A 27623-nucleotide genomic window follows, 5' to 3' on the forward strand; every position below is an offset into this window, starting at 1 on the left:
ACTTTGAGATAGCAAGCTGCAAATATGGAATTCAGCCTACACGCAAATAAGTATTACCATAGCAGTTGTCAAACTTAAGTCCTGTAGAAGTACATAACAGAGAAGCAGCTAACAAAGCATAAACATCAATCAATCAACTTTCAGTCACAAACTACAGTAACTAACAAGTTCGGCTAGCTGGCAAACTAGCAGCAAAAACGAAAACGTCTCGAAAGTTCCATAGACAATCTCGTGGTGAGTGTTGCCATTTGCAAAGAGCGATAACATTACAATGAAGGGGAAACGACGCTAGGTGGCGAATACACAAATCAACGGGAGTAATGCAGTAAAACGAAAGGCAGGCTTTTCAAGGACCTGTTGAAAATCTAACACTCCCGGGCCAAAGAAGGGCCAAACTGGCTCGTTCTTTTCATGAATAAAAGTTTTTCAACAGTCTATTGTCATGTAACAGTTCAGTCTCTTCCTCATCGCTCTGATCTTCCAGCAAAATCTCAACGGTGTCTATTGGTGTCTCATCTTCATCTGGATCATCTTCTTCTCTTTGGACAATTACACAAAGTTTGGATATTGGTCTCTTCAGAGATCCGGTTGCAGTCTTCACTTCTACGGAACGAACAACGCCGTGACGATCAGGAAATGTTTCAATTACTCTGCCTAGTGGCCATCGTTGTCTGGGAGCAGAGTCATCAATCAAAAGGACGATGTCTCCTCTTCGGATATTCTCCTTTCTGTGAAGCCATTTTGCTCTTGACATCACAGATCGTGGGTATTCCTTAACCCACTGCTTCCAAAAGGTGTCTGCCAGAAACTGCACATGGCGGTATCGATCACGTGGTCGGTAGCCATCTCTGTCGCAGCTTAACATTGGCGGTAAATTCGCTGAAGAATTCAACTTCAACAAGTGGTTAGGTGTAAGAGGTAAGTCGCCATCAACTTCCAGCTTCACATCAGTGAGTGGTCTTGAATTGACGATGTCTTCCACTTCAAGAAGTAACGTGTGCAATGTGTCATCATCGAGTGGTTGTTTTGGTAAGATGTTCATAAGAATTTGACGTACTGTGCGAATCATTCTCTCCCAGGCTCCACCCATATGGCTGGCTGTTGGGGGGTTGAATGACCATTCTACACCTTGTTGTCGAAGGCTCTGGTGGATCTGGTTCTGATTCCACTCATCGATGGCTTGCTTCAAGATTCTTTCGCAACCCACAAAGTTGGTTCCATTGTCAGAGAAGATTTTCTTGATGGGGCCTCTGCGAGCTATGAAGCGCCGCAAGGCATTTATGAATGCGCCAGTTGTCAGGTCTGGTGCCACCTCCAAGTGAATGGCTCTAGTTGTGAGACATGTGAAAAGGCAGCCGTATCTCTTAATGTCACTTCGTCTGTTTCGGACATTTAGCGGCCCAAAAAAGTCAACGCCTGTCTGTGAGAATGGTGGCTGTGACATTTGTAACCTTGCTTCTGGCAGTTCTGCCATGAGCTGTTGTCTAGGTTTTGCGGTCCTTCGTCGGCAAGGCAGGCATCTTGCAAGTACCCTTTTAACCGCAACTTTGGCATTAACTATCCAGTATTTTCGGTTAATATTGTTCAGTGTATGGCTTTCACCCATGTGCTTCGATTCGTTAGTATGACAATGTTCAATTATCAAGTCCGTTAAGTGGCGCTCTGGAGCTATGATAGCAGGATGTCGCGTTTCGAACGGTAAGTCGGATCTGTCGATTCTTCCGCCAACACGTAGAACATCTTTCATTAGGACAGGGCTGAGTTTTTCGAGTGGGATCCTCTTGGATTTGGGCATGTTTGGGTGTTTTCCTTTGGATAGAGATTTGATCCAGGCTGGAAAACTCTGACGCTGCTCGTATTTGATTAACTCAATTTCTGCCTCATCAAGTTCTGGCACACTGATTGGTCCTTTCAGTGTAATCTGGGTTTCGTTCTTCATGCGCATCAGTAAGTACGATTTGAATCTCAGGAACCAGGCTACTGATAGTTTCAGTCGGCGCAGAGATGAGAAGTAGGAGATTAGCCTGTTTGTTCCTTGGCTTTCAGTTGTAGAAATGGTAAAGGTTTCGATTTTCCTCTTTGGTTTGTAAGCAGCAAAGATATCTTCAAATTGTGGTTTCTGAGCAGTTTGATTGGGCCATTCTTCTGGAGGTTTCCTCAGAAAATCTGGACCATTGAGCCACATCCCAGAATTCATCAAGGCTTTGGCCGTCATGCCCCTTGAAGCTTGGTCAGCAGGGTTCTGCTTCGTGTCACGGACAAGAAAATTTGAAATGTCGGATTCAGTATCGAAATTGCCTAAGCCTTTCTCCTTCGGACGAGTACCTCTAAGCAACCAGCCTAAGGGTGTCCTGACTGCATCAGGTCCTTGCTTCGGGTTAGGTGCAAAGCGGCTTTCAATGCATCGGTGGGCGACAGCATGATCATTTCCGATCAACAGTGTAACTGTACCATGGTCCAGTTGCTTCAAGTCAATGCCTTGGAGGTGCTTGTGCGTTTGCAGATACTCCGGAGAAGGCGCTGGAGTTGGCTTGGTAGGTATCTTGTCAACGACGATCACATCTGTCAGTTCTTGCACTTCGCCGCCAACTACTGGTAGAACTTTCAACGATACAGTTGAAGAATTAAAGGAATATGGTCCACTCGAAGACAGTGTTTGCACCTGGAAGTCACCAGATGGCTCAGGTTTCAGTTCAAGCATCTCTACAAGTTTTTGTTCACAAAAGGTGCGGTTTGAACCAGAATCTAGGAGAGCATAAGTATGTATTACCTTTCCTTCTCCTGTCACACGTACGGGAACGATGTCCAAGTAAGTTGCCGAGTTGCTTGTTCTGGAATGGAAGGTTTCTACAACTTCATTTGTGTTCCTTGCTGATGGTCTTCTTCCGGAATCATCTGGCTGGCTATCATTTCTATTAGCAATGGGGTTAGGGTGTCGTCTCTGGACGTGTTCTCCAGTTGTGACCAGATACCGATGTAACAGAGAATGATGTGATGAGCTTCCGCATTCAGTGCATTTACCTCGGCTTCTGCAGTCGGCACGTATGTGATCTGGTCCAAGACAGTTTAAGCACAGTTTGTTCTTCCTTACAAATTGCTCCCGTTCAGTGACGGATTTGGCTTTGAACTCTTTGCAGTGTTGCAAATAATGTGTACTATCGCACAGGATACATTGTATGAGTCGCTTGTTGCCAATTCGGAGCTGTCCGGATCGTTCAGTAGGTTTTGTCACTACGTTAAACAGTGAAGCCTTTTGTTTCCCTTTGGTGTCAGGCTTGTTAAGTTTGTCGACATTTGATGAAAAAAGTTTCACGCCATAGATTGAATTGGCAATCCTAGATTCGTTCGTTATGAAGTCAGCAAAATGTTGGAATCCAGCCACTTTTCCAGTGTCGTCATTGATTTTCAGAGCTTCAATTACCCACTTTTCTTTCAGAGACGCTGGCAGCTTATTTGCAAGGCAGGTGATAAACTGCACGGTATCCAAGTTCGAAGCTTCGGTGTTTGAGCTCAATGATGAACAACATCTTTTCAACAGAACGGACAACTTCTCCAATTGTTCGGGTTCGTGGTGAGAAATTCTGGTAACAGCTCTCAAGCGTTCCTCGCAAGCATGCGCAATAACGTGTGGTTGGCCATACCTCCGTTTTAATTCTTCCCACGCTTCATCATAGCAGTTGTGACCTTCGCTGCTATCGGCAAGGTGCCTTATTTGTTCACAGACTGCATCACAGCAGTGCTGCATGAGGTAAGACATCTTCCTGTCGGGTGTCAACCAATCAGAAATATGGGACTTAAAACGGTGCCAGAAAGCCCAGAAATCGAGTGGGTCACCAAAGAATTTCTTAACATCTGGTTTAGGTAAAAGTCGTTCTGAAAGATCAGGTTGTCGGCTAGTATAATAACAAGGGTAATTTACCTTTTGGTCTGGCATTCTTGCAGATGTTGCAGTTGGTTCCTGTTTGTGCCGCTCATCACCGTGACGCAGAGGTTCCAGGTGTGTGTCTTTGTGAGTGAAGGTTTGCTGTGGCAATCGTACGGGTGTCATTGATCCAATATTGATAACCGAAGAAGAATCATCTTGCCAGAGTGCGGCTTCAGTTTCGGCAGCTTTAATTTGACGCAGGTCTTCAGCTTCAGCTCTCTCACGTTCAAAGCGAGCTTTATCCTGCTCCAACCGAGCTTTATCCTGTTCCAACTGAGCTTTCTCCTGTTCCATGCGAACTAGTTCTTCTTCCTCTCGTCGCCTGGCATCATTCTGTTCTTTTGTCAAACGAGCTAGTTCCAATTTGGCATGTGCTTCACGTTGACGCAAACTGTACGTTGTACTCGATGACCGAATGCTTCCGGATTTGGAGCGGTGAGAATGGGTATGCAAGGACGAGTGATGTGAACGTAGTGGAGGAGTTTTAGTGTCTGTCCTCTCGCATTCCGTGAACCACTGTTTGGCTCTATCAGCAAATTCTTCTTTACCTTGAATGTAATCCCGTTTGGTTGAAAGACCTCCTGGAATTTGTTCATTGTCAGGGACATCGACACAAAGCGCCATTAAAGAGGCATAATTTTTGTCAATTTCTAACAGGATAGTCTGTACTTCTGTGAGGTTTTCACGTTTGCTCATCAGTTGTTCACCACGCTTGTAGCTGTCTCTCAAAGTATCAGCTGCTTGTTGAATAGCTTCGGCTTTGGAATCCATAGCTGTGTATGCAAATCCGCTTCGTAACAGCATAAGCTAACTTCAGCAAATGAGAGATGTCACGTAACACTGATGGGAACTTGGTAAGTAAACGCAAATTTGATCGTCAGGTTGGTGAAGATCAGCAGTTCGGTACAATTGACGAAATCAGCTTCAGTTCAAAGATGGTTAAGCTTTGATGTCAAATTTGAAAAACGATGTTGTGTGCGACGCGAACACAACAGGTGCGGTAGTTAATTGCGCCGGTGACGTCACGATTTTCCTAATCCACCCGGCAGGACTGAGCAACTGTTAAAGCACGCCAACTTGAAGAAATCACTCGGTTTCCAATGACTGCTTCGCAGCAATGAAGTTTATACGGTTTTTCTGTCAAGAAATAACACAACATAAGACACTAGTCACAATTCAGCAAGCACAACAGTCGAACTGATAAACGTACCAAATTTGTTGACAAACAGTTCTCAATCCACTGTACGGTACACAAGTTCCACAGGTTGGCCAATGACGCACTGAATAAATAAATTCGCGATGTTACCTTACACAATTATTACGTAGGCTACCGTACCGTACAACCATAACGCTAGGTCAATAATCATTAAAAAACAAAGAAACGTGGCAATTCACTTGGCCTAGTTAAGATAGGTTTACGAGAATTAATTTCCATTAGGCTGACAAATTATTGGTCAATAATTCAGTAGTAAACATAAATCCACAATTCACGACACAAATCAATCAATCATACAATTCAGAATAATGAACGTACCGGTAGTATGACCGGATCAGTAATGCCAAATGATGCACTTGTACGCGAAGGATTCTATAGTGATTGACTCTGCAATATTTAAGTTTGAAGTATTAGCCTAACAACAATTTACGCACATCAGAGATACGTTACGTTTGTTTACGGTAGACAGTCAACATTCAGCTACAAAAAACATTATTACATCACAAGTACGCTCACCAGTAAGTTGAACTTTGAGATAGCAAGCTGCAAATATGGAATTCAGCCTACACGCAAATAAGTATTACCATAGCAGTTGTCAAACTTAAGTCCTGTAGAAGTACATAACAGAGAAGCAGCTAACAAAGCATAAACATCAATCAATCAACTTTCAGTCACAAACTACAGTAACTAACAAGTTCGGCTAGCTGGCAAACTAGCAGCAAAAACGAAAACGTCTCGAAAGTTCCATAGACAATCTCGTGGTGAGTGTTGCCATTTGCAAAGAGCGATAACATTACAATGAAGGGGAAACGACGCTAGGTGGCGAATACACAAATCAACGGGAGTAATGCAGTAAAACGAAAGGCAGGCTTTTCAAGGACCTGTTGAAAATCTAACAGTGACGTTTTCTAATTCTTCCAATAGATTTCGAAATTAAAAGATCATTTTAGGATGCACAACAATTTCCTGCAAACCTGCATTTTCGATTAAGCAACAAATCTTTCATTGACTTAAGTTTTCTGATTAACAGTTGTCTGATGTATGGCGAATAAATGAAAAAAAATATTACAAACGTGTTAGGATCCCAATCAAGAAAGATTCCTTTGTTTAGTTAACAGCAGTCTGTTTTCTATCAATCTGTTTTTCCAGATGAGCAAGAAATGGTTTTCGCGATGTCAAAGTGCGTTTTTGTAGTTACCAAATATATATTTTTCTTTACTTCAAAATTGTCTATAACTGATATTTTGCACTTTCTATCTAGATTTATTTATTCAAATTGCTTGAACAGATTGTGTTTGAATGGTAAAAACTTGCCGTGAGGAAACGATATTAAAGTATGACATCACAATAAACAAAAATATTGAACGAGTCCAACCCGAATTGTTTTTCATTAGTAGGAAGAATTTTGCTTTAGGATTGGACATGAACACAACATCACAAGTTTCGCTTTGATTCAAATTCCACGAACAAAAAGTAGGTTCGTCTTGGAAAGGTGCATCTACAAGATGGAATAAAGAGTTAAAAATACTCAAATATTGTATGCTTCTTTCTAAAAAAAAGTAATAATAACGTTTTATTTTGCGTTTATTGCAACAACAGATGCAACCCAACATACAACAGAAAATAGCGTAGCGACATAATATAGTCATCGACTCAAGTTGTTCTTCTTATTTTGGTATATCATTAATTGTTATTTTCAAGACACAGCTGCATGGTCTGGAGCGGTGTCGAACCGACTTCCCTTGGAACGTCACACCGACGTTCCCACCATTCGGCCACACAGCCGACAAAACGGACAACGTACAATTTGCTAATTACAAGTTTAGTTTGAAAACGCAAAAAGTTTTTGTTATAAATTCTGTTCAACTCTAAATTACCTTTTTAATATTAAAATACTATTCTCAAAAATTTAAATATTGAAAGATTTAGTTGAACTTTCAGAATTGTCTAAATGGCAAGAAAGGGCCATAAACGCAACTAGCTTCCTAAAAAGTGGAACTGTATAAAGTTTCACTGATGTAAGATAGTTTTCCTGTAGTGCAATTTACAAAAAATTAATGTTTAGACAAACGATAAATTATCTTCCAAACAAACAATACTTACAAGTAACAAAAATATAGACAGTGTTGTTGAATGTCCCAAATGCATCATCTGTGCTACAGATGTAATTTCCAGTGTCATATGGACTCAATGAACGAATGTTCAAAACCGAGTTTGAATACCTTGTCATGTTTGGATGTGTCCATGTGAAAGTGGTGTTCAGTTCAGTGGCATAACTAATACTGTAAGTAAGTGCTAAGACTTCTCCACGTCCAACAATTAAAGTTTTATTTTCAATAACATTATCGGAAACACTCAATGTAACATTTCCTGTTGATTTAAAAACAAAATAATTCAAGTTGGTGAGTTATTGGTTTGAAAAACTTTAAAAATAAAAATGGCACAATAAATGTTTTGTTAAAGGTGAGGTCATTGTATGAAAATTATATTAATAAAATGAATCATGACAGACAAAGCTTTAACAATCACTGATGCCAAGTACATTTAAAGGCGTAGCCTATTAGTAAAGTGAATCTTCCTGGAAATTTATGAATAAATGCGGGATCACTTTCTCAAACAAGCTGTGTTTATAGAACATCAGCGTCATCACCTCTTATTTAGTTGGGACTGTACAGACGTTTCAACTTTTTATACAGAACAATGATCATCCAATCGACTCACAGTCAAGCATGCAGTTTGAAATTTTCCCGCAATGTCCGTGGGGTAATGTGTTTCTTAGTATTATAACAACATAAGTACACATTAAGCACTGCAGAAATCCGGTTAATTTTCCACCCATGATTATTACAATATGTGTGATTCCTGAAATAGTCATGCTGGTTTTCGCAGTGCAAGGAAAAAGTGATTCATAGAAACTTTGGTTAGAATATTGTTTCACTCACTCAAAGTTGGAATGACTGTGATATTCCTTCTGACACTTCTATAAGATCCAACACTGTTAACAGCCAAGCAAGACAACGAACCTCCAACACTGAGAGGTTGACTTATGAAACATTCGTTATGAATGTTGGTGATGTTTTCACATTCATCAGAGCAAATAGTAAATGCACATTGAGGTGTAGGATTGCCTTGACTTGTGCAATTCATTGAAAGAGTTTCATCAGATCTTAACAAATATCCACTGCTGGTATCGATAAGGTATTGTGACAAAGATAAATTGTTGAATACATTGGAAGACATATCTGGAAAAGTTGTAATGAAATTTTGAAACGAAACAAATCAAACATATTCCACTTTTATTGTCAAAGTGAAACTTTGTTAACTTACTGTCAAAAGATTTACTTATTGAATATACACATTTTCTAAAAAGAAGGCCTTCACTGAAGTTAGCGCCGCATTACAACTCTCGCTCCAATAATGTTAATTTTTATTGACTTAAACTTGACTTGTCTTGACTTGAACGATTTATTGAAAGATTTAGATCAATACTCAACAAATATCCACTGCTGGAATTGATCAAAAATTGTGACAACAAAACTTTGTTTACGACAAGTAATTTGATGAAAAATCTATAGCAATTTGCAAGGTACCACTTGGTAGGCGTGAAGACTCTCGATAGAGAGCGCAAGGTGATAGACTGTTGCACCAATATGCTACTGAATTGTGCAAGTTGTGAACAGAAATGTAGATAATTTTTACCTTGTGCCACGAATATTAAGTGGTGATGTAGCCTAGTTTTGACCTTAGTTTCCACTGCTTGTTCATTTTTCGGTAACAGTGGCTCTTTGTGACGATGTTTAGTGTGAAATTGACTTTTCTGCACTTGCAATTGGGTACACACAAGGTCCCAAGTTTGACTTTAATTTATAACTTAAAGCGAAAAAAGGGGTCAAAAAATTTTACTACTCACTTCAGCAGCTTAAAAGGTTTAAAAACCCCTGTCCTACGAATGAAAATGTTTAATTTTTTCTCTCAACAACCTTGATATTTCTCGTACTTTCAACGCATTTTAAATGGAATCAATAAATTTGACCCTTTGAAGGTTGGGGCGGGCTGTCAATTCAACTCTTTTGTATCAACAGTTGTATCTCTAAAACGACTGAGGCTGCGACTACGAGATTTCTTGACTCTTCCTAACTTATATTCACCTCTATTGAGCTGAAATTTTGAGCGAATAAAGGTTATAAATTGTGAGATATAAGGCATTTCTCAACACATCTTCTGAAATATTTCATATTCTATTGTTCAAAATTTCTCACCAGCTGGATGAAAGTAATTAATTTGACCCATGTCTCGTTGATCCTAACTGTTTAGCAGCGTGAAGTGAATTGGCTGTATGTAAAATTATGTAAAAAATTTTAATCACAACATGGCAATGCATGTTCTTCATTACTCTATCAAAAAATATTGTGTAAACTCACGCTACAATTGCTTTAATTGCAAAGTCATAAGTCACCTCAACATTTCAACGTATATGAGCAGTTCTAAAATTCACATAGTTTTAATTTTTGGATATGCCAGCGTAAATAATTTTACAAAGTGAATCCTAAATTTTGAAACCGTGCCTTAAAAAATAACAGAGATATCACTCCTAAAGCATAAGAAGAATCGACAGCCCCCCCCCCCCTCCAAACTGAGCAAGACTCCAGGAGCCCAACCTTCTAAGGGTTAAGCATATTGTGCTAAATCAAAGTTTTTTTTGTGGATCATCATTTTGAAATGAAGTTAGCGCTTCGCATTTCACCCAAACCATTTGCTGGGTGAAAAAAATCAAAGCTCATGTTGTATACGTTTGCACTAAAGAAGCCTACGAATTTACAACTCACATTGAACATTGATGGTAAACTTTGGTGACCTTCCACTTTCCATAAATATTTCCGCGTAAGGAGTCACAGCTTTACATGATACTTGGTTGTTATTATCCTCAGCTCGCTAGGTAAATGTGAAGGAGCGGTCCTAAAATGGAAAATCTGTTACTGTAACATACTATTTATTAATAATATAATAACTTCTAAAACATAGGCTAATAAAAATATACAGATCTACTGGCTTGCTGGTTGTTATATTCTTTTGCAGGAATCTTTTCATCCAAGCATGACAGATTGCCACAGCACGCTGGAGGCTGACGTCACTTTCTCAATCAACCACTGCTTCCATTCGACGATTGGCGGATTACCATGTCATTGTTTCGTTCAACATGCTGCATATCACTTGCGTACATAAATTACCTGGTTAATTCTTCATGTATTGAGTTTTTTTTTAAACACTTAAGGCACATATAAGTGCATTCCTGATTCTTGCTTTGTACTTTGATGATTAAAAAGGAGACGTGGTGAACTGAGCCCACGTCGTCAAGGTTGTTGTCTCCCTAACTCTGTAGACTACCTCTGGGCTGCACAAACTCCGACTAAACGTTCTCTTACTGTAGTTTCTGTCTGATGTTTCAAGAGCGCTTACAATATTACGTGCATGTGGCACTCCGTCTCCTGCGGCGGCCTACGGGTTGCATATACGTCTACGATTCTGCCTAACATATCTGCCTAACATATCTGAAACATATGTAGACTCAACAACTGTCAACAAACTAAAAATGGACTGCTCACTGGGGCCAGTCTTCTCTTCATTATGTATCAATGCTCGGTCTATTGTCAATGTAAAAAATTTCACCAAACTTGAGGCCCTGCTGATGTCTATAAACATCAGTCCTGATTTAATTTCTGTAGTCGAAACATGGATTCAGCCTAATTCAAAAGGTCCTTACTTAAACCTACCGGGCTATACATTCATATCAAATGCTCGGATAAACAGTCGCGGTGAAGGGGTAGGAATATACTTAAAAAGTGATATTATGTATACCAAGCGTGATGAGCTAACCATTATGAAAGAAAAAGTATTTGAGTCTATTTTTGTTGATATTTTCGTTGGTGGTAAACAAGTGACCTGTGGTAGCATTGATCGAGCAATTGCATTGGATGCGAAGTCAAATTTGGAATTTCTTGATCTGCTTAGTGAGTGCATTAATAACATAGGTACATCAAAACAATGCTACATAATGGGAGATTTTAATTATATTTTATTGGACTATGAAAATATCAACGTAGGCAATTTTACAGACTTAATGTTTTCAAATTCTTTTTACCCACTAATTAATAAACCTACCAGAATAACTGATACCAGTGCAACAGTCTTAGATCAAATATGGTCCAATGTGCAAACAGCTAATGAAAATTGGTGTGGAATCCTAATTAATGCAATGTCAGGCCACTTCCCAGTTATGCATTGTACAAACATTGGAAAACCCTCAGTTACATGTCATCAATATACCAGATCATTTAATCTCTCAAACCATGGCCACCTGAAAATACGGCCTGATTTGTCACATTTTGCAGAAATTTCCAGGTTTTTCTAACTGTGGGCGAACGTTTAAATAAATTTTTCTAAAAATTAGATTTTTACGCTTTCTTTATACTTTTCCCCAGATGACACAATAGGTTTTAACATCCTCACATGTTGAAAAACAAAGAAAATTTGATTTCGAAGATTTTAGTCAGACTGTTAATTTTCAATAACAGTCTGATTTAGCGTTTTTCAACTTGCTTTTTCTCATTTGCTACTGCTTCCCCAAGGCAACAAAAAAGTTTTATGTCATTAGGAAACCGCAAACAGTAAAAACATCTCCAAAAATGTCAGTCAAGCACTAGCAGTAGCTGTAATCAAAATCTGCAAAATGTGACAAACCAGGCCGCATCTTCAGGTGGCCATGCTCAAACATACAAAATTTCTCAAATGCTCTAGAAAATGTGGACATCACTTGTTGCTTAAATCAAGCTGATGCTGATAAAGCTTATGAGTCATTCATAGGAGATTATACCAGTCAATTTTATAAGTATTTTCCTCTACAAAAACACCTTTAAAAAAGATTAATTCTTGATTTGATAAAGAACTACTACATCTATTACGAAGAAAAGAGCGTTTGTTTAAAAAGCACATATCAAAAAAACTATTCACTCCAAAAAGAACTACACCTCTGCAAGAAACTTATACTTTCATACAGTTCAACGAAAAAAGAAAGAATTTTATAAATCTAAATTTGAAAAGCAAAAGTTTAATATGAAAGCTACCTGGCAAACAATCAACAATCTATTAGGTAAATCCCAGTCTAAGACTAACCATGGCATCAAAATAAATGATAGTACAGTCACTGACAGATTAACTATTGCAAATCACTTCAATGATCACTTTTCCTGTGCTGCCCATTCCCTTACAAGAAAAATTCCCAAATCAAATACAATATTTTCAACATATCTTGATTCTCCATGCTCTGAGATAATTTATATTTATCAAACTACTTTGAATGAAATAAATAATATTATTCATGCTATGCCAACAAAAACTAGCAGTGGCATCGATGAAATACCATCCATAGTTGTAAAGTCAACCCCAAACAATATACTGCATGCTTTAACTCATATATTTAACTTATCTTTAACAAGTGGAAAATTCATAAATTCATTTAAGTTGGGGAAGGTGATACCTATCTTTAAAAAGGGTAGGTGCAAAGATTCAAACAACTACAGACCAATCAGCCTTCTACCTGTTTTTTCAAAAATATTAGAAAGAATCATGTACAACAGATTATACTCTTTTTTAATTAGACATAAATTTTTCTATAACAATCAATTTGGTTTCAGGAAAAATCATTCCACAAGCCATGCTGCTTCAATGCTAATAGAAAGTATCACCAGTATACTCAATGACAACCATCTTGCATTAGGAATCTTTCTTGATTTATCTAAAGCATTTGACACCATTGACCATAAAATCTTGCTAGCTAAATTGTATCATTTCGGAATAAGAGGCGTGGCCTATGACTGGTTCATGAGTTACCTGAGTAATAGAAAACAAAGAGTGGTTTTCAATGGCACACTATCTTCTAATGCTAACAACATATCTTTGGGTGTCCCACAAGGGCCTATTTTAGGCCCCCTTCTATTTCTGATTTATGTAAATGACTTTCCTAACTGCCTTAAACATGGAACTGCAATTATGTTTGCAGATGACACCACCATTATATATAAAAATAAAACCGTTTCTACTGTGTATGATATGGCAAATCAAGAGCTTGTATGCATAGATCAATGGCTATCAACAAATCGATTGTCTTTAAATGTCACCAAAACCAAACATTTATTATTTTCAAGTCAAGGAAGCAAGTCACTATCATGCAACCCACCCTTGAATATTCGAAAAAACACCATAGAACAAGTTGCTTCAATAAAGTTTCTGGGAATAATTGTAAACGAACATTTGTCATGGAAATCTCATATGGAAATCTTGCTTCAAAAAATAAGATCAACACTCTGCGTGACAATAAAAATCAAGCCTTTCCTAAACAAACAAGCACTTCTCTCCATTTACCATTCTCTAGTTGAGAGTCAGATATTATATTGTATCTCAACATGGTGTCATGGAAACAAAACTACATTGCAAAAACTGCAACGTACATGCAATAACTTTCTTCGTATTGTATTTGACATTGACCGCAGAGAAAGCATAAAAGGTGTAATGGAACTCAATAATTTAAAATCAATTTACCACATGAAAAATACAGAGATTGCAACTTTCATGTTCAAATATTCAAAAAAGCTACTTCCCACAACATTCAATGATATAATTATGTGTAAAGAATCAAGTAGCCTAACAACAAGAAGTAACTCTCCTTATATTCCTATATATTGCAGAATTAACATTTGCAAACAATCAATACGGTACATGGGGCCAACAGTTTGGAACAAGCTTCCAACTACTATAAGAAATGAATGTAAACTGTAAAACAGATGGACAAATCCATTGAAACTTTGTAGTAATGGATGAAGGTAGCCCTTAGCAATTCTGAGGTTTTTTTCTGCAGATTGGATTACGGTTATAATATTTAATATCTTTTCAGGAAGTACAGGTTTAAAGGTTTTTTGCAGATTAAATTACAGTTGTAATATTTAATATCTTTTCAGGAATTATCGATTCATTACTTTTTTTGCATGTTTATGCAGACCTTTTGATGATCCGTCAGGTGAAACAATTTGTAAAGGCTTCAGATAGTAATAACTATATTTGACTTATATATATATAAATCTATTTAAATAATATATTCTATTTGATAATATAAATCTATTAATATAAATCTATATAAATCTATTCTATTTGAATAAGACCTTCTGATGATTCGTTAAGTGAAACAATTTGTAAAGGCTTCAGATAGTAATAACTATATTTGATTTGATATATATATATATAACTGCAGACAGTTTCGACCGTTTCGACCTCCTGGTCTCATCAGTGCAGTAGTTACACTGGAATAATGGCCATGAAGATATATATATCCCCATGTGACATTTTCCCATTTGTGGTACCTAATCAGTAACCAAAAATGGTACTACTGCCACACCGTTTCGACCTCCTGGTCTCATCAGTGCAGTAGTTACACTGGAATAATGGCCATGAAGATATATATATCCCCATGTGACATTTTCCCATTTGTGGTACCTAATCAGTAACCAAAAATGGTACTACTGCCAACCTTGCCAAAGTGCTCAAACTGCAAGCAGTGAGCTTTGCGCAATGCATAGCAAGGTGCCTCCAGTAAAGTGCTCAATTGGCGTAAACCAAGAGCGTCAATAACTGCAGACAGTGCACACCGTTTCGACCTCCCGGTCTCATCAGTGCAGTAGTTACACTGGAATAATGGCCATGAAGATATATATATCCCCATGTGACATTTTCCCATTTGTGGTACCTAATCAGTAACCAAAAATGGTACTACTGCCAACCTTGCCAAAGTGCTCAAACTGCAAGCAGTGAGCTTTGCGCAATGCATAGCAAGGTGCCTCCAGTAAAGTGCTCAATTGGCGTAAACCAAGAGCGTCAATAACTGCAGACAGTGCACACCGTTTCGACCTCCCGGTCTCATCAGTGCAGTAGTTACACTGGAATAATGGCCATGAAGATATATATATCCCCATGTGACATTTTCCCATTTGTGGTACCTAATCAGTAACCAAAAATGGTACTACTGCCAACCTTGCCAAAGTGCTCAAACTGCAAGATATGCCTTTTTGCTTGGCATTGAGCACTTTTTGTAGTATTAATAGTTTTCATTGTTTTTTATATATATAAGATATATATATCCCCATGTGACATTTTCCCATTTGTGGTACCTAATCAGTAACCAAAAATGGTACTACTGCCAACCTTGCCAAAGTGCTCAAACTGCAAGATATGCCTTTTTGCTTGGCATTGAGCACTTTTTGTAGTATTAATAGTTTTCATTGTTTTTTATATATATATATATATATTTTTTTTTTTTTTTTTTGCCCAGCAATGATAGACCAATGTGTGTAGATTTATTAGCAAAATAGTAAGGTTGTAAATACTCCTACTGGCTTTCTGGTTCTTGTGTTTTTTGTCCACAGAAGTTCCACAGAGTCTGCAGAAGTTTTTTCATCCTCTTTGACCAATCGCCATCTTTCGGTGAAGCGGTGGTAGAGCAGGAGTTACATGGCTTTAATTACATTTTCATTAGGAATTTCAACGATGACTTTTTTAGATGTATTTTTGGACGTAGAATCCAAAAATCGAGTGCTTACATGCCGAAAACTGGACATTTTTGAGATATTTGCATTTTTTGGGCTAGCAAGAGAATGACGTCATTGCTTGGGAGCTCAGGAGAAATTCGCGGTCGTTGGATAGCGGCTGCATTTGAATACATGGCTCAAAACCAAAGTTGCTAGTTCCGCTGTTTTCTCTCGGAATTCGGGTAGTTTTGTTTCCTGGTAGCGGCAAAATTTTAGCTGTGATGGGGGGTTGTGGTCTGGTTGTTTCGTTTCAGTTCGAACCAACTTTCGTAGAATAAATATTATTGTTACTTCACAATTTTCAGTTTGATGACTTCACTTTGCACAATTTTTCTAAAGTGTTCTCCAGAAGGAATAATTGGAAAAAAAGGTTTAGCAACTGCGATTGCTTGGGACAAATATGATGAGAATAAAGATACACTTTCAGGCAGTGGCACCCTCCATGATACACAAGGAATAGCCTATGCTTTCAAAATATGACAACAGAGTTAGATCAAAGGAACAAGGCCCATCACAGAGTGATAGTAGCAATTCTGGTTTGTCTTGGATTAGAAAAAGGAGTCTTGAAATCCCTCACATTGAGCTGGAGCCTGTAACAAAAAAGCCGAAGATAGTTTCTAACAATTTCAAAACTTTCGATATGCCTTCTCCTGAAAATCTACAAAATGCGACAAAAAGGGATGTGATTTGGTCAATCCCCTTTGCTGGCTGTAAAGACACGCCTATGTGGTCAGGATAGAATGCTCAACTAACAAAAGATTCCCTGCCACGCCATACAGTTGCATCCATGCCAAATATAGGGAAACCACCTACAAGACATAATGCAGTTCTTGATACTATGAAAACAAGCTTGAAAGTAGCGGATGAATGCAAGGAACATTACATGAATGTTACGTATATGATCTTGGTATTGCAAAGCCTACTGCCAAAATCCAGAACATTCTGGCTCCCAGATTTGATAGGTTATTCATCCACTATGGACCGTTCCACATCATGTTCAGGTACTTTGGTTGCTTGGGCTACCTGATAGAGTATTCTGGAGGTCCGTACATCCTTACTCAATTGAACGTACATCAGGAAAGCACTACAACAGGTGTAAGCGATTGCATGTTTTACTTGCCACTGCGTTCAGGAAAAAACATGTAGAGTCGTTCTTAAAGCAGATGAAGGACAATGTGAATAGACATGCTATCATCACAGCAATGCTTCGAAACAGTATACATATTGAAGATGTATAGAAATCAGATGCCTTTAAAGGTCTTATGAATGATTATGAGTAGTTCTGTGACGACACATGGAACGGGAACCATGGTGGTACAGCCCAGTTCTGGTTTATTTACATTAATCTTGTACAGCGATTTTTACTTATGAACAGAGCTGTAAAGACGAATGATATTGAGCTCTTTACTTATGCTCTGAAAACAATAACCCAGAGTTTTTTGCATGCAACAAGCCCAACTATTCCAGACACATGCTACTGTACTTCCTGAAACTGTTGAACATGGACTACACACACCCTGGCATAACGTGATCAGCTGGAGAAAGGAGGCTTCTCTGTGAGGTTGTCTGGACGTTCCTTCTCCAGATTACCTGTTGATCAAGCAGTGGAGATGGCTGTGAATGTGGATGCTGCATCCAGGATGACTGGCATAAGTGCGTTCACCCAGAGTTTTCCTGCCCAACGAAGATGGAATGTCACGAGGTATGTAAGGAGTCAAGTGATAAATTATGCGATGGAGAAGGCTGGTATGAAACAATATGAAACTGTTTACCAGGAATCAAAACACTACAGAATAAAAATAGACCATGCTGATTTCATGAAGATTGGTGAAACTATCGAATCGACCATGAATCCATTTCAACATGTTGAACAAAGCAATCACTTGATAAAGTTGTCGTCTGGAAAAACAGCTCCAGATGAGATCAGAAATGATCTCTTGAACACAATTAGCAAAGGTTCTGAATGGCAACAGGAGCCCCTTGGTGAAATAAAAGAAGATCCAGCTCGAATTGAAAAGCCCATCAAGAGAAGGAAAGTTAGAAATTTCGCTAGCAATGCAGCAAAGGTTTTCGTCACAACAAAAGATAAGAAAGTGGAAGAGCTGAAATGTTCCAGAGACATGTTTGGCAGACTTCTTTACTTGTCCTGCCAAAAAAAGCTTGACTTAACAAAAGTCCTGTCTCACCCACTGTCAGTAGTTCTCCTTAGTCTATGCAATGTAGATGGAAGTATGACCACAACCAACAATTCCAAATTGGCTAATCATCTTGAGTCACTTGCGACGGCAGCTAATGAACCATTGAATACAGGAAGCGATGTGAGTATTTTTGATGGCATGTTCTTGATCAGAATGATTACGAACCTTTCTTCTACTTATGGTGGAATTGCCAAAGCTTTCTTAACTATGATTTATAAAGCTACTAGCGAAGCAGTGCACTTTGTATGTGACGATTATACTCAGAACACTATCAAAGATTCGGCTCATGAAATTCGGGGGGACACCGACACTGTCATCAGCATTACTGGTCCTAGCCAAAAAAGACCTAAAGACTTTTCAAAGTGCCTATCCTCATCACAGTTCAAAGATTCTTTCTTTGCTTTCTTGTTTGATAAGTGGCAGTCAAATCCTATGTTGAAGTAATCGGGAACAAGAAAGTAATTGTGGCAACGGGAAAAAAGTGCTATGAATTTAGTGTGCAAAGTGACAATCTTGTAATAAGACAGGACCGCTGTGTATATGACTGCGAACACAATGAAGCGGACACAAGAATGGTGCATCACATCTTTCAGCTCTACAAAAGTAGTAACAATCCTCTGCGAATGCATGTGCGTTGTAATGACACATATGTAATGATCATTCTCTTGCATTACTGCAGCGATGTGGACCTGCAAACAGAAGTTTTATTAGAAATGGGTCATGCTTACAACAATACTCGGCGTATTGTTGACATCAGAAGCATGATGGAAGAGCTCAGTGAAATTAATGGCTTATTCTGTACAGCTTTGCCAGGATACCATGCCATCACAGGGTGTGATTACAATTCCTGTTTCTTTGGCAAAGGGAAAACTAGACCACTCTTAATTGCATTAAAGTACCCTCAATTCCTTCAAGCACTGGGAGATTTAAGCAGTTCCATCAGTGTTAGCTCTGCCACGGAAGCTGCTCTCGAAGAGTTTGTATGTGCAAAATACGGGAAAAGGCAACTTCGTGACGTCAATGAAGTCCACAGAGTTATATTTGAAACGAAGTTTACGCCAATACATAGTGAGCGGCCTATGCAAAAAGTAAAAGGTTTGGAACCTACAGCAATGCCTCCTTGCAGGGCAGCGTTTATCCAGCACATTAAGCGAGCAAATTTTGTTGCAAGTACTGTATGTGGAAACTTGCAAATGAATTCAGGCCTGTGACAGAGTCACCCTTAGACCGTGGGTGGAAAGAGGATAATAGCGGCAAGATAGTGCCAAATTGGTTTGAAGGTTCTCAGCTGCCAGATTCTCTGAAAGTAGACCAATATAACAATGACAGTGACTACCAGGATTCGAATTTATCTGACAATTCAGATGACAGTGAAAGTCAGAATAATGATTTTAACATTATCTAACTAAATCTTGTATTTCAGATTGTATTTTTTTACAGTTTCATATTTGAAAAACACAAAAACTGGTACAGTTAATCAAAAACCATGACAGACAACCTTTTGTCTTGGCAGAATTTGACCAATTTCACTTTTTGAACTAAGAAGCTGTCTTAATTCTATGACAAATTGGTAAAGGAAAAAATTAGAAAATAAAAAAACGAAAGTATAGCCCACAAACATTAAAAATTGCTAATATCTCAAAAATGTCCAGTTTTCGGCGTGTAAGCACTCGATTTTTGGATTCTACGTCCAAAAATACATCTAAAAAGTTCTTCCTTAAATTTCCTAATGAAAATGTAAATAAACTCGTATAACTCCTGGACTATGGCCATTTGCTCCAACCAGTGTTTCATATCAATATCTTGGACTGGATCGTCATGCTATTGTCTGTTTGTTTGTCTATTTTTTCTAACGTAATACCGGTATGTCAATTTTTTTTCACTTGTATTATGGTTTAACGTGTAAAACATTATATAGTAACCCAAATTTCTCATATTACTGCGACATGCCACTACTACATCCCAGCTAGCGATGCCTGTCATTTTTGCATTAATTAAACGTTTGCCAACGTTGGATCGGTGTGGAGGTGACGAGTTTAGCTGACTGGGGTATAAAATTATCGCTTTATCAACGCAACTTTATATCAAAGCACGCTTGATATCTTGAAGACATAACTTCTCTGGGTATAATTGAATTTCCGCAAGATGTTGTTGTTTTTGCTAGTTTGTTTTATTTGTTTTTGTCATTGTTTTCAATGTCGTCAAGTTATAGCCTATCTATTTTGTGAGTCGTGCAAGGCCTATGGTGCGTTGCGCTTGAAATGGCTTTGCCCGTGGTAGGATTTTTTTGTGGGGTTTTCTTTGCCTGCCTTGCTCTTCTTTACTATGAGCTAAACGCATCAAGACGTGTTCCCCTCACGACCATCAGCACTCTTGATAACGCACCATGGCCGATCTTCATAGCAACTGTCCATACAAATCTTAAATATATCAGCTAAAGCTATTTGGGCTAATAAAACTATAGCCTAAATATATGTTGTTGTTTTTTTTATATTTTGTAACAGCTTCTTTTTTTATTTTCCCTTTATATCTTAAATTTTTCTGAAGGTGTTGCGACCGTGCCAAATTTCTCAACTCAATAACTTACTTCGGTCACAAGCCCGTTTTAACGTTCGCGTTTTGTCGCTTCTAACTTTTTCTCGACCTTTGCTATGTTGACGTGTATTGTTTTTGTTATGATGGTCAGAAATAAAAACAACTGAACTGAACGATTACGACTAATGGGGACGCAATTAACTGACTACCAGCATTATCTACATGACTTAAAAAAAAATTTCAACAAGTTGTTTATAGTTCTATGTTGTTTTAATAATATCTACTGTATCGATTTTTACTGTAGGCCTTTCGTTAGTCTTGCAAGACCTGGTGCGTTGCGTTCTGAAATGGGTTTGCCCGTGGTAGGATTTCTTTCAGGGGTTTTCTTTGCCTACCTTGCTTTACGTGATGAGCTAGCGCATCAAGAGTGCTCCCCTCAAGACCATCAACACTTTTGATAACCCACCAAGGACGATCAACATAGCAACTGTCTTTTTGTCCTGTTTTTTTTACTCACATAAATTCATTAGCTTATTTTTTCTCTTTTTTCTGAATTTATAAAAAAAAAATTTAAGGTGTTGCGACCGTGCCATATTTTAAACGGATTGTCCTGATTTGGTATCATGCACGTTACAACGTCCGCGTTTTGCCGATTCTACTTTTTTCTAGACCTCTGCTATGTTAGCCATATATTGTATCTCATTGTGATGGTCAGAAATACAAACAAACTGAACTGAACGAAAATACAAAAAATGTTGCTAAAAGTGTGGACTGGTTCAGGTATCTATGAGCAAGTCAAGATGCAATTAGCTTTGTTGTGTTTTCGTCTCATACAATAAGAGTAATGCAACTTAAGCCATCCGAGCATCAATCATTAAACTTGAGGACTGAATGATTTTACTTTGAAAAGTGCTGACCCAAAACAAGTGCAGTGAGACCGCTGGGCGCTGATTAAGGTGTATTGCAAGGAATTAAGAAGTAAGTCGTAACAAGACAAAATGCCTGAAACGTAATTTCAAAGAATGCAAATGAAAATGTAACTACATATATGTAACGTAAATAAAAACATATAACAAACTTCAAATGTCATATTCTTTACTGATGTCATGTTCTTGACACAATGGAACAAAAAAGTCATTTTTTTATTTTGATACAATCATGAATTGACGAGTTCAAACTCCAGGGAATATTCTACATTACAAAGAAAACTACAATCATGCATCAAAGTAAAATATTGTGGTATCAATAATTACCTGTTGTCGTCTTACTTCTTTGTCATCTAAATAGAATGCAGTGTGGTTTCCAATAGGAGTGACGTCATTGTACTCGCAGATGACAGTGAAATTATTTCCTTCAACTGCAGTGAATTCATTGCGGTTATCATAGAATTGGGAGCTGTAGCATAAAAACGTTAAACAAATCATGTAAGTTATAACTTCATTTTTCAATTCACTAAACGTACGCAAGTGAGATTGAGGATGATTCCACTTACTTGACATCTAAAAGGCTGCGATACAAATTGATCATCTGTCCTTGACTTCTATTGAAAATTTAGCTGAGAATTGTGCTAAGTCGACTTAAACAAATGAATGACGTTGCAAGTTGTGTTCACCATATTAATAAAATGACAAATCACCTGTCCAGCATTGTAGATTTTCCTGACCACTCCATTCAGCATTATTTTGACAAATAGTTTGTTCAGAAGTAGGTTGGCTTCCGTTTGAATAGAACAATCGTCCATTGTTAGAACAATTGAATGTTCCAACGTCATTGTGTCCAGCTGAGTTGTATTGGATATACGCGTTGTCTTGAAGTGATTCTGGACAATCTATTATAAAACACAAATTGTATCTCTGAAATCATAATTCGAGTACAGTAGCTTACAATTCATTCGCTAATGCATTGGTTGGTTATGAAAGGTTTGTTTGGATGGTTGGAAGTGAAACTGTTCCTGAATGAAAAAATCCAATTAATCTAGTTGATCAACCATAAAATTTGAAATAAATATTTTTATGTGAAATTTCTTTCAGTGTAAGATAGCATACCAACAATGACATGCTCGACTCCATTGCAGTTCACAAATAAATGTTTATCAGAGCTTATCAATATTAAAGAAAACATCTGTAGATAAAATAAGAATTCTATCGATTGAATGATTGGCATGTGTAAACAATATGTTGTGTATATCTGATAAGAATCCATGTGTACAACCTCTGGTATTTGTTGGTACCATTTTATTCCTACTGCACATCCACTTTCTATTGTACTGCATATTAATTTTTAAGTAATTTTTTATGTAGCCTTGTGTGTTGCTATAGTTATTGTATTGTGTTATCATTCAATAATATTTAGAAAATTGTCCAAGATGTTCACTTTTCCCTAAAGTGTGCACTGTAGGATACCCCATTCATTGCAGTTATCATAGTATTGGGGGTTGGAGCATAAAAACGTTGAACAGTTTATCCACATTATAGCATTGCTTTTTTTTATTTGCTAAACGTACGCAAGTGAGACTTTGGATAGTGTCACTTACTTCACAGCTAAAAAATTGCGATAGAAATTGATCATCTGTCCGTGATTTCATTTGAAAACTTAGCTGAATTGTTCCAATTCGACTTAACTAAGTGAACGAGGTTGCATATTGTGGTCACGATAATAGCAGAAAAACAAAATCACCTGTCCAGCAATGCAGATCATCTTTGCCACTCCATTCAGCATTATATTGACAAGTAGTTCGGTCAGAAGTAGGTTGGCTTCCGTTTGAATAGAACAATCGTCCATTGTTAGAACAATTGAATGTTCCAACGTCATTGTATCCAGCTGAGTTGTATTGGATATACACGTTGTCTTGAAGTGATTGTGGGCAATCTATTACAGAAAACACAAATTGTATCTCCAACTTCCTAATGCGAGAACAGTAGCCTACAATTCATTGATGTAAATCATGAACAGAATGTATTGGCAAAAAAGCATTGTAAAATAATATTTTTATACTATAATCTCTAAATTTTATAAGAACCTTGATGCATTTTTAAACGATTAATAAAATCAGATCAAAATGTAGCTTCAGTAATATCGTTCAGAAAAGTGCCAAAGACAAAGAAAGTTTTAAAAGTGCCAAAACACCAATGACAAACTTTTAGCAGTATATTAAAATACTCTTTTAAGTTTAGGAATAAGTTTTATTAGTTTAAAAAAAAAAAAAAAAACTTGAAAGACTCTAAATGGAAGCGCGACTATGCGAATATATCAATGCTTTAAAAATATACTAAGATGCTCATTATTTACTATATTACATATGAAAAGACAAACGCAATTTTATATAAAATTACTGCTTCCTTGGATTAATTTCTTACGATTGGCTTAAACTTTTATTAAAAAGGAAAATTACCTTGGACGGTTATAAGTGGGAGTGCTACTACGATCGGAAGATCTGGAACATTGCCTCCAGTCGGATCCAATGAGCCACTTCGAACACTAAGATCCAGGTTAGTCATCAATGGTTGAAGATAAGTCAAGTTAGAAGTGATCACTCCAATTGTCTTGTTCTCAACACAAGATTGCGTGTCATTGATTGATGTTCTGTTAACGCATCCAGCACCAAAGACGTAAAACTGTGGAACGTCATAGTTGTCTGCATATGTGTTTATCCATTGATAACTTGTAAAAGATTCTTTTTCAAAATGAGCCGTCACAACTACTGTAGTCCAAGATAACCAGCCGCTAATGTATTGGTTGGTGATGAAAGGTTTGTTTGGATGGTTGATAGTGAAACTGTTGCTGAATGAGAAAAATCCAATGAATCTAGTTGATCAACCATAACATTTGAAATAAATATTTTTATGTAAAATTTCTTTCAGTGTTAGATAAAAGGTACCCACACTGGCATGCTCAGCTCCTTTGCACTTCACAAATGAATGTTTATCAGAGCTTATCAATATAAAACAAAACATCTTTAGATGAAATAAGGAATTTCATCGATGTGAAATTTTTGCTAGGCATATTATTACTGCTGTTAAAGTGTGCTAAAAAAACTATGATAACGTGGAAGAATTTTAAAGTGATATGTGATATGTTGTGCGTAAATGTTGTGCGTAAATGTGATATTTTTCCGCGTTGTTTAATCTAATTTACAGTCATTTTTTATTTGGTTCATGTGTGGTTGGTTATTTCCCTGACGGGGGGAAAAGGTTTTATGTCGAAAACGTTTAAATTTGTTTTTTTGTGAGTTTCTTTGTATGCTTAAATAATGCTATTCAACCTAATCCCTTTGATGTCTGCACTTTATTTGTTTTATCAAAATTACTTTTTCCCAAATTTACCGTATACACTATACAGTAGTATACATTGCTATTCTATTTATTCAATTGTTTCAACGCAGTGTACTTGTGGAGTAAGGTATGAGTGTTTTACTTTGTTTATGAAACTTTACGAAATATAAACCATATTTCAATACAAACTATAGTTCGTACATTATTTCGCTGAGCTTTCATAGATGTGTAGCCGCTCTCTTGTTCGTCTAAATACACATTAGTAAACAGAAACAATATCAAAAGTCAATAAAAAACAACCTTACAAAAACTAACGTGATGTTCAGAAGCAAACAAATTTACATTTACACAAGTCAGTTTAATCGTAATCAGCTAAAAAATCTATTTCGATCTGCCGCAGCTAGATCATCTTCAGTTAGGTTGAAAACAAACCACACAAATACTCATCAAAGCGAAACAAACATTTCACTCTTGTTGCCTTTAAGAATAGATGATTTTGTTCAAAAACTAAATATATGTAATGAAATGGGCGCTGGTGAGATACTGAAAAATCCGCCTTTACGATGGCGAAAGCTGTATCAATAAAATACAAGTTTCCAAATCTGACAGACTTTATTTACAAGCTAAGTATATGTTCATTGTTCAACATCGGTCAGAAGATGTTTGTTTCCTTTCCATGATGTTCAGTTAGTTTTATTTTATTTTTAACAAACAAACGAAAAAAAAAATTGCCAAACATAGCAAGAGTTAAAGAAAAGTGGAAGTCGCAAAACGCGATTATAACAACCTGCTCGAAACCAAAATAATTTCGCCTACTAAATTCATCAAATATACAGTAGTTAATAAACCCTAACAACCTTAACAAGCTGTTTTACTCTTATAAGGATCTTCAAAAGGTTCTTACTCCAGTAAAATATTATTTGGATATTGTAATTCAGGTGATAGGTTATATGGGATTTTGTCTTCCATAAACAGAATATAAAATGTATAACAAATTCCTACCTTCAGTATTAAGTTGTACATTGACATAGTTGTGAGTGGTTTGTCTTTTCTAGAAACGTATCAACAAAGTAGTGAAAAATAATTTACTGATCAATTACGCAATTACGAATGCTGCACAAAGATTTGTAATTAGTTGTAATATGACGCATCCACTTGTTAGTTTGAGTCATTGATTTGACCGAGTATTACAATTGAATCGTGATTGAAACTGACCATCTACAACTAGCATTTAGAGGCAAAATAACATTAGACTACATTGAATTATAACTTTGATGCTTTCTTTAAATAAATCTTGGGCCATTTGTTTCGGCAATATTTCTGTTTTTTTTTGTTTTGTTTTTTTATCATTTTATACGATTAAAATTCACAAATGGATATTATCCAAATTAGTATTTTTTAACTCCAATCTTTATTATTGTAGGGAAATTCGGCAAAGATTGAGATCGAGAGACAATAACTGTTAAATCCTAGCGACTTTATAGCAAAATTAACGTTTTATCTGTTTGGATCAAAGGTGATTGAATACCTTATCTCAGGAGACCACTCTACTACAGTAAATTTAATGTATAATGAAATTTATAATGCGAACAAACAAGTTTTAATGTCAACGACATAAACTAAAATAAAATGAAATATATTTTATTATTGTATTCTTTGCGATTATCATCTCATCTCTGTACAGTGGTGGTTGTACTAAAATAAATTATGCATAATAGAATCAGAATCTACTGTATCAAATTATTAAAACATTATAGAAAATTGTATTATTGATTTTCTTTACCAAACATCAACTTACATTGCAGGCACCCCATTTTCATGTGAATGTCTCTCCTTTTTTTGGTATGATAAAATTAAACTAAGTTACTAAGTTACTAAACTGATAAAATTAAGGTAAGCCGCAGGTGCAATTGCATTTTAGAAATAAAAAATGTGCGACATTGAAGTATGAAAGTATATATATGATAAAATTAAACTGCATTCAAGTTTAGTTTATCAAGTAATCCTGATTTCGCAGTTGTACAGTATTTTAACAAATAATAAAAAATACTTAACAAATCTATAACTGGGTATTGAGAAGCGTTGAGCTCTTTTAAACTTATTGTCTCAAAATATGTATGACTTCTAGTGGGGTTCATAAATATACCATGTTTGACATCACTTGTGCAAATGGTAGTGTTTGACAAAGCTGAAAGTTTAAAAAATATACATCACAAACATTACTACATGTCAATGTGATTAAACATACTGATATAATTTCCTTGTGAGATTAACTGGTTGCGTGACGAGAAAATGTCATTTCTGATGCAGGCTGAAATAGTTAATACAAATATTACAAACCTGCATTCAAGTGAAATATAATATTGTTGACATTGAAATACAATACACTAAAAGGCTTGCCTGAAAGTGGACACGAAAATTGGCTTCCTTGCTTTCCTGTCCATTTAATCTAAATGTTCTATCACCGAGCGTAAGCCTTGATACGACAAAAAATATAATGGGCAAAATACTTTGCTTAAAGTTTCTGGTTTTCTTTGACACGTATTTTATTGCTTAATTTCTTCACTTGACTAAATTGGTAGGTTAGCAGCAAACTTACAATTGAATTCGAGAGTCTATGGTAGCAACAAACAATACATATTAATGCTACTCTGTGCCGTCACAAACCGGAGAAAGAAAATAATACCCCATAATAGTTACTGATGACTTGCACGTAACCCTTTGAAAGATGGGGGGGGGGGTGTCAATTCAACTTTTTTGTATTAACAGTTGTATCTCTAAAACCACTGAGGCTGCGACTAAGAGATTTCTTGACTTTTCCTAACTTTTATTCACCTCTATGGAGCT

At 36.9% G+C, this 27623-nt stretch overlaps 2 protein-coding genes and 1 long non-coding RNA gene across 3 annotated transcripts in view; all 3 read right to left on the minus strand.

The window, feature by feature from the left end:
- Nucleotides 1-379: 379 nt before the first annotated feature.
- LOC145781080 (uncharacterized) lies at nt 380-20975 on the minus strand. The gene is made up of 2 exons (XM_082592834.1): nt 20972-20975; nt 380-879 (listed from the first exon to the last, which is right to left on the minus strand). The coding sequence occupies exon 2, from the start codon at nt 863-865 to the stop codon at nt 410-412; it is 456 nt and encodes a 151-aa protein (XP_082448960.1). The 5' UTR covers nt 866-879; nt 20972-20975; the 3' UTR covers nt 380-409.
- The window catches only part of LOC145781078 (uncharacterized), a 446514-nt gene continuing 422549 nt past the window's right edge, over nt 3659-27623 (minus strand). Inside the window, exon 8 of the mRNA XM_082592832.1 lies at nt 3659-3671. Coding sequence (XP_082448958.1) covers nt 3669-3671 — 3 coding nt within the window. The 3' untranslated portion in view covers nt 3659-3668. The remainder of the gene's footprint in view (nt 3672-27623) is intronic.
- Nucleotides 8326-22279, minus strand: LOC145781081 (uncharacterized). The gene is made up of 4 exons (XR_014290694.1): nt 22142-22279; nt 21759-21900; nt 9968-10097; nt 8326-8383 (listed from the first exon to the last, which is right to left on the minus strand). It is a non-coding gene; the product is annotated as an uncharacterized LOC145781081 (long non-coding RNA).

The sequence above is a fragment of the Aplidium turbinatum genome, chromosome 12, assembly GCF_918807975.1.
Source record: "Aplidium turbinatum chromosome 12, kaAplTurb1.1, whole genome shotgun sequence".
Lineage (NCBI taxonomy): Eukaryota > Metazoa > Chordata > Ascidiacea > Aplousobranchia > Polyclinidae > Aplidium > Aplidium turbinatum.

Excerpts from the sequence above, each read along its gene's own strand:
- LOC145781080 (XM_082592834.1), bottom strand. The coding sequence starts at position 865 with ATGTTAAGCTGCGACAGAGATGGCTACCGACCACGTGATCGATACCGC.